We start from the raw sequence: 12027 nt of genomic DNA on the forward strand, positions 1-12027 counted from the left end.
GGGGGGGTGGGTGCCTTGGGGGAGGGGGGGTGCCCTGCGAGGCCCCCCCACCCCAAAGCACCTTGTCCCCATGTTGATGAGGACAAGGGCCTCTTCCCGACAACCCTGGCCGTTGGTTGTCGGGGTCTTTAATAAGGGGGCCCCCAGATCCCGGGCCCCCCACCCTGTGTGAATGAGTATGGGGTACATGGTAGGGTAGGGTAGGGTAGGGTAGGGTCACCTAGGGAAAAGGTGTCAAAAAAAAAAAAAAAAAAAAAAACACAGTACACAGGTTTTAAGAGTAATTTATTAGGCAGCTCCGGGGTCTTCTTCCGACTTCGGGGGGTCTCCTTCCGACTTCTCCCAGTGTTCCGCCTCTTCTCCCGGGCCCCGCCGCTATCTTCTTCCAGCTCTATTGCCAGCGAGGGGCCCGGTCTGCTGCCGCTGTCTTGTCGCCGCTGTCTCGTCGCCGCTGTCTTGCCTCTTCTTCTCTTCTTCCGATGTTGACACAACGCTCTCTCAGGCTGGAATGCTTCGTGTGAGCTGCGGAGCCATTTATATAGGCGGTGACCCCGTCCCCTTGTGACGTCATGTTCCCAGCATGCGCAGGGACTCTGGCGTCATAGATGCCAGAGTACCCTGCACATGCTGGGAAATAAATAAATGCTGCCTAATAAATTACTCTTAAAACCTGTGTACTGTGTTTTTTTTTTATTGACATTTTTCCCTAGGTGAATGGGTAGGGGTACCATGTACCCCATACTCATTCACACAGGGTGGGGGGCTGGGATCTGGGGGCCCCCTTATTGAAGGGGGCTCCCGGATTCCGATAAGCCCCCGCCCGCAGACCCCGACAACCAACGGCCAAAACAAAGGTTTCCTTTCCCGATGAGTGAGCCAGCGCGACATGCACAGTACCCTGTCGCCTAGAACCAGCACGATGGTATCGCGCTGGAAACACAATCTCGCGGTCAGGTACTGTATGAGTGCCCATCAGTGCTGCATACCAGTGCCACCTATCAGTGCCCATCAGTGCTGCCTATCAGTGCCCATCAGTGCCGCCTATCAGTGCCCATCATCAGTGCCACCTCATCGGTGCACATCAGTGCCGCTGTATCAGTACCCGTCAGTGCAGCCATATCAGTGCCCGTCATTGAAGAAGAAAACGTACTTATTTACAAAAAGTTTTAACAGAAACAAAGAAAAACGTTTTTTTTCAAAATTTTCGGTCTTTTTTTATTTGTTGCGCAAAAAATAAGAACCGCAGAGGTGATCAAATACTACAAAAAGAAAGCTCTATTTGTGGGAACAAAATGATAATAAATTTGTTTGGGTACAGTGTAGCATGACCGCGCAATTGTCATTCAAATTGCAACAGCGCTGAAAGCTGAAAATTGGCCTGGGCAGGAAGGTGTCTAAGTGCCTGGTATTGAAGTGGTTAAACATGGCACCTCATGGCACAGAACTCTCTGAGGATCTGAAAAAAAGAATTGTTGCTCTACATAAAGATGGCCTAGGCTATAAGAAGATTTCCAAGACCCTGAAACTGAGCTGTAGCATGGTGGCCAAGACCATACAGCGATTTAACAGGACAGGTTCCACTCAGAACAAGCCTCACCATGGTCGACCAAAGAAGTTGAGTGCACGTGCTCAATGTCATATTTCCAAGGTTGTCTTTGGGAAATAGAGGTATGAGTGCTGCCAGCATTGCTGCAGAGGTTGGGGGGTCAGCCTGTCAGTGCTCAGACCAGACGCCACACACTGCATGAAATTGGCCTGCATGGCTGTCGTCCCAGAAGGAAGTCTCTTCTAAAGATGATGCACAATAAAGCCCACAGTTTACTGAAGACAAACAGACTAAGGACATGGATTACTGGAACCATGTCCTGTGGTCTGATGAGACCAAGATAAACTTATTTGGTTCAGATGGTGTCAAGCATGTGTGGCGACAACCAGGTGAGGAGTACAAAGACAAGTGTGTCTTGCCTACAGTCAAGCATGGTGGTGGGAGTGTCATGGTCTAGGGCTGGATGAGTGCTGCCAACACTGGGAAGCTACAGTTCACTGAGGGAACCATGAATGCCAACATGTACTGTGACATACTGAAGACGAGCATGATCCCCTCCCTTCAGAGACTGGGCCTCAGGGTAGTATTCGAACATGTGGAGGAGTGGAAGGTCTATAACGACCCCAAACACACCTCAAAGACGACCACTGCCTTGCTAAAGAAGCTGAAGGTAAAGGTGATGGACTGGCCAAGCATGTCTCCAGACCTAAACCCTATTTAGCATCTGTGGGGCATCCTCAAACAGAAGATGGAGGAGTGGAAGGTCTCTAACTTCCACCATCTCCGTGATGTCATCAAGAGGACTCCAGTGGCAACCTGTGAAGCTATGGTGAACTCCATGCCTAAGAGGGTAAAGGCAGTGCTGGAAAATAACGGAGGCCACACAAAATATTGAAACTTTGGGCCCAATTTGGGCAATTTTTTACTTAGGGGTGCACTCAGTTTTGTTGCCAGCGGTTTAGACATTAATGGCCGTGTGTTGAGTTATTTTGAGGGGACAGCAAATTTACACTGTGATACAAGCTGTATACTCACTACTTTACATTGTAGCAAAGTGTAATTTCTTCAGTGTTCTCACATGAAAAGATATAATAAAATATTTACAAAAATGTGAGGGGTGTACTCACTTTTGTGAGATACTGTATATCCATATGGTGTACAAATGAAGTGAAATAACAGTGCTCAAAAGAAGGTGCACTAAAATTGCAATAAATTCTGAAGGAATAGGTAAAATCTTAAACAGCATATAAAAGCATACAAAAAAGTTTCCTTCATATGAAAGCAAAAAAAGATAAGTAGTGCCCATATAAGGTGCAAAGTAGGTAAGTGGCTGTATATTTAGCAGTGTCAACATAAAATGACAAAGTGCCGGTGCTGGTGACGATCCTCTGGCATAAAGTGCTGATGATAGGTGACTTCCTGGTTCCTGTGCAGAGTAATGTATAGATGTACCCTTACCTTACCGCTGTAAGGTAACAGCATGTGGGTATATTTCAATGTGTTTCTTGGCAACCTCCCAGTATGGTATCCCACTGGTGTGTGTCTCTAGTCTGAAATCAGAGTCCCCCTATTGTCCCTGGTGTGTCCGCATCCAATGAACCTCGCAATGGGGCATGGGGGGATGTAAAGAGGGATGCACGATAGTGTAGTATTTCCAAATGTTTATTGGCAAAACAGTAAAAGTAAAATCAAGGTACTCACAATAAGACATATCAAACAGGCATATAACAAAAGAGCTGCGAGCTCGCCCAGGTCACTTCTGGTGCCTCATGTTCCCGCATGTGTTCGTCACTGTCATGTGACTTCATCAGAGGGATTACCTTATATGGACACTACTTATCTTTTTTGCTTTCACTTATAAGAACATTTGCAGCATATACCTATATGAAGGTAACTTTTTTGTATGCTTTTATATGCCATTTAGGATTTTACCTATTCCTTCAGGATTTATTGAAATTTTAGTGCACCTTCTTTTGAGCACTGTTTTTTCACTTCATTTGTACACCATATGGATATATTTTCTATCACCGTTCTATGAAGAATCATTTGAGTGTTTGATATACTTTTATTGTCTTATTGATACACTTTTATTGTTTTATCCGAAGAAACCGCAGGGCATGCAATACGTTTTTATACTGCCTAGGATTGGATATATTTTGACCTTTGAACATTGCCTCTTTCAACTATATCTTTTATTGAGCACTCTTGCACTTTATTACGCACAGTATTTAGGTTGATAGGGCAGCACTACCTTCACTTTATATATTTTCTGGGTTCTGATATTTCCTTCAGTGTTGCAGCATATTGTTAAAAAACGCACACATTTGGTAGCGCGGGAATATCATTGTATTATATATATGATAGCCCAGTAGGTTATAAGTACTATTCCACAGCACATATGGATAATCTCTTGACGCCTTGCTGCCCTCTTGGACTGGGGATGTCCTATGACCACTGAAACAACAAATAAACAAAAGAGGGAGCACATGCCTAGTGCATTATCCCGCAAATTGAAATAAAAATATATGAAAAAAAAGAACTACTCACAAAAATTTGACTTAAAAGCGCTCATCAAGCCACACCTCCATGGCTTAGTAGTACCAGACTGAACTGTCTCCAACATGGGGTGGACCTCACCAGGGTCCCTGCAGGCTGACGCGTTTTGAAGAAGTTCCTTCTTCCTCAGAGCCGCTTCTTTTGTGGTGGCTCCAATTTGTGGGATAATGCACTAGGCCTGTGCATCCTCTTGTTTGTTTTTATTGGTGTTGGTCCCCACAGTCAAGAGCACATTTCTGGCTAAATGGAAAAATCTGTACTAGGTGATGGAAAAATAGAAGTGAATTATAAAATGCATCAATCGGGATAAAGAAAAAAAGAACAAATTTATATTTAAGCACTAGAAGATAAGGGAGTCACTAATTACAGAGATCATTTCAGTAATCCTGCAGACAACCCCATTGATTCCCTTAGCAAAGAACACTGACACTTTATCGAGTGTACAAAAACAAGACGCCTGAGACTTTTTGCTCTGAAATAGAATTTTTTTTCCAGGCCAGACAATTGCTTTTACGCATGACATAGTCACCTGGAAAATGGGTAAAATTGAAAACTAAAAATTTGACACTTCTCTCATGATGAATACAAACAGGTAACCAAGGCACTAGATCAAAATTAACAAAGTTTATTAAAAGTAAAATTACAGGCAGCAACAACACTGGCCAGAGAACACAAGAAGCTGGATGGTGGTGAGCCAGACCCAAGAGCGTAGATAAAGGGGGAGCAGGGAGGTCTCCTACACTTGCGTAAGAAAACTAACATGCCGCCGCCCATTGGGCATCGGGGTATCCCAGGTGATGTTAAGAGGGAGAGACTTTTGAGGAAGCTTCAGCTACCTATTGGCTGAGGAGGCAGCAGTGGGCTGTGCAGCCTGTAGCCTACAGGCTGCGCCATCTCCTGCTGCCTTCTCATCCAAAGGGTATGCAAAGTGCATTGTCCCTCACTGCAAGCAAAACCTACAGGCTTCCTGTAGTGCAGATGTGGGATGGAGCAAATCTGAGTGGCAGCTCTGATGTGGAGGGGAAAAATGCACTCAAGCACCTGAACTGCCTGTTGTGAAGGTCCTCTATTGATCAAGGTGAGAGAGGAGAGAAGTGTTTTGCCCAGTAGAAATTAAGGAAACACAGAGAGCTTTAGACCCCATTCACACAGGGGCAACACGACTTGCCGGTCGCCTCAGCGAGGCGACCTGCAAACGAATGGCCGGGCGACTTGCAAAACGACTTCTGCATAGAAGTCTATGCAAGTCGCCCCAAGTCGCCCCCGAAGTCGTACAGGAACCTTTTTCTAAGTCGGAGCGACTTGCGTCGCTCCCCTTAGAACGGCTCCATAGTACAGAACGGGAGGCGACTTGTCAGGCGACTAGGTCGCCTGACAAGTCGTCCCTGTGTGAATGGGGTCTTAAGAAATGCCACCCCCCTTAACAACAACCATTGTAATGCCACAAATATTCCTGTCTTTTTAACAGGGTAAAAGTAACCTGACACCTGTGAAGCATAGGTGTCAGCATAATTTTGATGGCATTACAATGGCTGTTGTTAGGCTGGGTTCACACTAGCCAAAAGGATGACAAGCGATCCACAGTGGATCGTTTTTCAGAGTGCAGCTATGTTGACGCTGTCAGGGGTGATCCTGATGCCCCCTGAATGCCTGTTTTTTCCGAATGGCAGTATATAAATGGTGCCAATACTAATACTAAATCTAAGTCTATTTGTGTTAGGAATTTTGGAATTACAAGCCACGTCTTTGGCTTGCAGTTATGGTACAGCCCCATTGACTTGGGTGGTTTAATCAACTCAACATGCCGTGTTAAATTTTTCACAGCTGTGACAGAAAGTGTTGCAGCCATGGCATATGAACAGAACTTCTCAAGCTGTATTTTAAATGTTAGGTGGGTGGCCAGGGAGTAATAAAACTGGGCCTCAGCCACCTGTTTTTACTGCCCTGACAGTCCACGCATGCTCAGCTCACTTTGTGCATTACATCTAAACCCTGCACTCTGGAACTAGGCTTACGTTTTAAGCACCTCACACTATTAACACAATTTTGCCACACCCACACAATGGCTCATAATTCACCTCTGGGTGCCCAAGAGGGGTCACTGCCAGGTAGTCTGTGTAGGGCCTCATGATTTCTAATGGCATCCCTGCTGATAGAACACTGCAGAGGGAGAGAAGAACTCTGCTTGGCTGCATTGGTAGTCTGGTTTGGCCCCATCCACTGGCAAGAAGAAAGGTCTGGGGAATCTGAGAAAGTAGAGGTCATAGATGGGGCCCACAGGAGATGCTGGTGGGAGCCATGAGAAGTTGGGAGTAGAGAGAGGACTGCAGTAGAGAGTACTGTGTACAAAGCCAGGTGATGAATGAGAAGTGTGAGCCAGGGGAGAGAGCAGCTGTGCAGGGAAAACACAGACCACCTGGAAGCAGCAACAGATCCCGGGGACACACAGAGGCAAAGCAGCTCATAAACAGGTTGGACACCCCAATTTGTCAGCAGCCTTTAGCTTAGCCCAAAGTATAAACAAGAGCTTACTTCATGTTTACTATTTGCTTCACTAACAGATGCTGGGGGCGCTCTATTACCTGTATGTAGCATGGGCTACATACAGTATACAGTGCTATATTCTGGCGTTGGGATGGGGACTTCCTGTCCCATTCCTGAAACAAAATCAAGATGGAAAGAGAACTGCTCAGCCATTCATAGGAAGTCTTGAAGAACTCCATCTCAGCCAAAGAAAGACTTTTCAAAATTGTCATATTTTACAAACCAGTTTGCTGAGGTCTGTACATGTCTGTCAGACTCCTGCTTGTAACACAGTAATTAAAGCATATTTTTTGGGTACAAGGGCTTGATATATGCTAATGTATACACAGTGAGTAAGTTTCAAGCCCCTCCCACAGTTAGCACTCTTTCTGCGTGGTAGGTACACTAATTATTCTCCCCTGGGTACCCAATCCACCTCCCAGGAAAAAAAAATTATCTCAGGCCCTGGCCAGACCTGAAAATGAAGGTGTAAGCCGTTTGTCAGCCAATACAACCAGCGATCCACCCTGCTCTAAGGGATCCAGGCCGCGGCAATGATGGACTACACATGCCAGCAACCAAACACCAAAGGATCCAGAGGCAGCGAAGATCCTGTCTGTCAACAGCCAGGCAGGCGGCCCAGAGCCAGATACTTAAACCGCCAAGAGAGCAATCCTCAAACCATGGCTGCAGTATGCTGCTGGTCTCTAAAAATCCTCTGGGTGGCAGGAACACATCTAGCCAAAACACAAAAGAGAGCGCAAAACCGCCCTAGTGTAACTCGGCTTTAATATGGTAAAACACTACAATGATAAAACTCACATTGTGTGAAGATAGATACAGCATAAGGATTCCACTGTAGCCGCACTCCTATAACCAACTCAAGATCCTGACAGGGGAAGGGGGAGCTGTGGATGTTCAACCTAGCTGCCCAGATCCTGGCAGCACATCCGAGGCTATCTACCACCCTGCTCGACATGCAGATACTAATGCACATGGACCGGTCAAGCCAGTGCTGCCCTTAGAGGACACATGAACCCACATGAGTAGGATGCAGGGGGAAACAAAGATACTAGGGTGGCTTTGCGCTCTTTTTTGTGTTTTGTCATCCCACTACAGTTGAAAACTGGACTTATCACAAGGTGGAAAGAACTTTAAAAATGGGAAAATGACAGCTGCATGGGATATTTGGAAAGCAGAGACTATAAAAAAGGGCGCAAAAAAAGAAAAACAAATAAATTATGAGAATTAAAAAAATTCTAAAAAGCAGAATCCCTCCCGCAGAAAAATACAGTGTCACTATGGTGACATTACACTGCTCTGTTATTTTTTAAATTATAAAAAATATTCTAAAAAATATCTGGGAGGGCTCTCTCCAGGAGGATGAAGTCTTTTCCCAGTATTGTAATAACAGTATAACAGGACTGGGCACCAGTCCTCAGGAAGGATGCACTGGAAATGGAGCGAGTACAAAGAAAGACAACAAAGCTAATAAAGAGTCTGGAGGATATTAGTTATGAAGAAAAGTTGCGAGCACTGAACTTAATATCTCTAGGATTTCAATTTACAAATACCATATTGGTTAACCCACAATAGGGATAAGACTTTTTTGCGGAAGAGAGTTTAATAAGACACGTGGCCACTCACTAAAATTAGAAGAAAAGAGGTTTAACCTTAAACTGCATAGAGGGTTCATTACTGTAAGAGCAGCAAGGATGTGGAATTCCCTTCCACAGGCGGTGGTCTCAGCAGGGGGCATCAATAGTTTCAAAAAACTATTAGATAAGCACCTGAACGACCGCAACATAAAGGGATATACAATGTAATACTGACATATAATCACACACATAGGTTGGACTTGTGTGTTTTTTCATCCCCACCTACTATGTAACTATGTAGTATGGACATTTTAATTCAACAATCCTTTGTGCACATTTGAGCGTCTTGAGTGTCTTATGGCACTTTTGTTTTTACGCTCATGATAAATAAATGAGCTTATAGAACTTTTGGGTACAGCCCGATACATTATGATCTTAGATTTGACAACCCACAAGCAATCCCCTATTCAAAAAAACATTATAATATCCCTTTTATGGCTTTCTAACTAAACTGCCAATTATGATTGAAGTTTGGCCAGCAGAGTTACCCACTGCTTTTTGTTTATTTCTAGTTTCTATGTCTTGTTTTTTGCTATCAGAATTCCCAAAGCATACACTATACTACACTATATAGAATGTGATTGTCCCTGTACCATGTGATCGCTGTTGCAATCACAGTCAGCAATAGTAACAATGGCTATCATACATGAGGCCATTGTTTACTACTGTAATCTGTCTGATAGGTCAAAGTGATCACATGGTAAAAGTTAAATCACAGCGGGCCTGTACCATATGATAGCTGTGGCCATTCACAGCAATCACAGTAGGGAACATAATGAATGATGTCAAAGACCATTAAAGACAGATTGCTTATACAGTGATGATCACTGTATAGGCAATCATTGTGTAAAAAAAAAATAAATATAAAAAAAATCAGATCCCTCCCCCAGAGAAGTACCTTGTCACTATGGTAACACTGCATTGCTCTGTTATATTTTAAATTCTAAAAATGTATAGAACATTTTACCTCACATCCTATACACCATGCAAGCGATTTCACTCAGCCTCCCAGAGACTTTTTAGGACATACCGGAAAATATGCGCATGCTTCATTTGGGGGCAGAAACGCCCCAGAATTAGTTATGATATCCTAGCTCTGCCTAAACTGAAAGGTGGCATAGGTTAACCTGATATCTTTAAATACTGCTTGGTATGCCACCTTACAGACTCGTGGATTGGAGTGTACACAGTACATCAAAGGCCTGGGTTCAACTGGAAATCTCAGGAGCGAAGGTGCCGTTACATCTGGCCCCTTGGCTACCCACTCATCACGCCCCACGGGAACTCAAACAACACCCCTTTATAGGTCTCTCCCTTCATTGCTTTCAGGTAGCTTGCAAAACATTTGACATATCTTCCTCCCCAGGACCTCTCACCCCCCTCCAACACAATCCTGAATTCCCTCCAGCATTTTTTCAATATTCTTAGCCACGCATTGGCCTTACAAGCGAATATGCGCAGAACACTTTTTCCACAGGGGTTCTCTCATACGCTATGAAAGGCTCAAATCCTAAATGCATAACTATGACTTCCTTTTTGGACATATGTTTAACTTAGACATTTCTTCAACCATCCTAATACACCCGGGACATAGTCCAGATGTCCCCATTTGAAGCGATTTGTTCTAGATCCACGCTGCAGCAACACACGATCTCCACAATATATACCGTACCCTCCTGTTCTCCAAAAACACCCCGAAGTCCAGTAGACAAAGCCAGAAATGGGAACAACAACTTTGCCTAGATCTCTCTGATGAGGAATGGGAAATAATTTTTATCCACCTACATAAAGGCTCAGTGAATGTGTCTATACAAGAAACGGGTTACAAGCTATTCTCAGGCTGGTATAGGACTCCTATCCAGCTCCATAAATTCTCCCCTCACACTTCACCCCTATGCTGGAGATGTGGCACAGAGCCCGGTACCATGACTCTATCGCTCGCAGAATGGTTCTTACGCATAAGACAGATCGAGAAATTGAAGAATTCATCAATATCACAAAAGACACGCCAACTAAATTTACCTATATCTGGGCATGCTGGTTTCAGTTCCAAGACTCATCAGAATATTCTCTACTTCAGTCCAACCCCATAAAAGTTATACCTGGCTCCAATTGAGGTAAAGACCATATAACCTCAGTGAGAGGCAGAAAGCATCCACCCCAAACTCACAATCTCCAAGTCCCCCGGTTCCCCTCTTTTCTTCTTACCTGTTCCCTCCTCTTTCATTACCACCCCACCCCCCCCCCCCCGACCCTCAGAGTGCCTAAGCTAGACTCTCTAGGTTGCATTCAGGGACCCACAACATCAGTAGAGAAGGCACTACCTAGTATATAATGTGTTTTAGTTGTTACAGTTATAACTAAATATATCACAAAATGACTATGAAAATGATTCTCATTTTCTTACTTTGTTGCTAATTAATCATTAGATCAATTTGTAAACTTGAACAACCTGTATTGTTTGCCTCTCAGAATAGCCCTCTCGGGTTGATTGGGAGGACCAGATACCTGCATTGTCAACCATCTGTAAACTACCTGTGTTACCTTGTTAAAATATTTTGCCCCTTCTCTATTATTGGGAGACCTTACCTCCCATATGTTAAATGATTTATTACTACTGTTTTGATATGACCCTCCTTTGTAACACCATTCCTGTATAATTCAATAAAATACTTGGAAAATATGATAAAATATTATAAAAAAAAGTTTTAAAAAAATGTTTTTTACATACTGTCACCAGAGCAAGCACAGTGTCACTATGGTGACATTGTACTGCTATAATGATGATCAATGGCTGCCTGCTCCGATGTCACTGTATATCAGTGCTGCTAGGAATTGCCTTTGATCACCGCCACAGCAGTACAATGTCACTAAACCAGTGCTACTGGTCTGTATGCCTAATTACTGCTGCACCAGTCAGTGTCCCTAATCACTGCCACAACATTCAGTGTCCCCTATCAGTGCCATACCAGTAATATTGTCCCTAATCACCGTTACACTAGTCATATTGTCCCTAATCACTGCCATACCAGTTATAGTGTCCCTGAAAATAAATGAAAAATAGCCAGGGCTGGAAGGGGGTGAAACAGTCTGAACTTGAAGTGGTTAAACTGTTTTTTTTTGTTTGTTTGTTTTTTGCAGAACTACAGACTGTTAGGCATATAGACATATAGGGTTAGAATCAATGCTGGCCAGGATGACCAGAAACTGTGAGGGCAAGGAATCTACAATACTAAAATGGATAAACAAATTCTCTTTACTGCATAATCTGCATCTGGGAATCTGTGACTAGTGACAACAATTCTGAAGTCTCTTCTTGTATTGATTTGATGTCAGCTTTTCTTGACTAGAAATGTTACACTACCTCTATAAGCCTTAATAATACAATGATAGATATGCATTATCTTCACATGCATACAGATTTTCTATGTTTTTTCTATGTTTAAATTGTTTCAGCATCTCCAACAGGTTTACAATACATGCATATAGTTGTGATGGTCAGGGGTCTACAAACTTCCGGCTACGTATTAGAACTGGCAGCATATCCAACAATTCTACATTTGACCAAAACAAAATTATCAGTTATTTTTAGGTGTACTGATAATTTTCATTTTAGATGAAGGTTATTTTTTGGGATAATATACCTTGAATAACTCAGGGGCCTGTTTCTTTATTTTCTCCATTTTCCATTCATTTTCACAAGGGTTGAGAGATGAGGGGGGTGCAGTACAGGAACACTTGCAG

General features: G+C 43.6%; 1 protein-coding gene across 1 annotated transcript in view; it reads right to left on the reverse strand.

The window, feature by feature from the left end:
* Positions 1–12027, reverse strand: part of OLFML2A (olfactomedin like 2A) — a 532150-nt gene that overhangs the window by 382074 nt on the left and 138049 nt on the right. The window contains exon 2 of the mRNA XM_073600361.1: positions 11928–12027. This exon is cut by the window's right edge and continues 164 nt beyond it. Coding sequence (XP_073456462.1) covers positions 11928–12027 — 100 coding nt within the window. The remainder of the gene's footprint in view (positions 1–11927) is intronic.

This window comes from Aquarana catesbeiana, linkage group LG09, assembly GCF_042186555.1.
Source record: "Aquarana catesbeiana isolate 2022-GZ linkage group LG09, ASM4218655v1, whole genome shotgun sequence".
NCBI classification, from domain to species: Eukaryota; Metazoa; Chordata; class Amphibia; order Anura; family Ranidae; genus Aquarana; species Aquarana catesbeiana.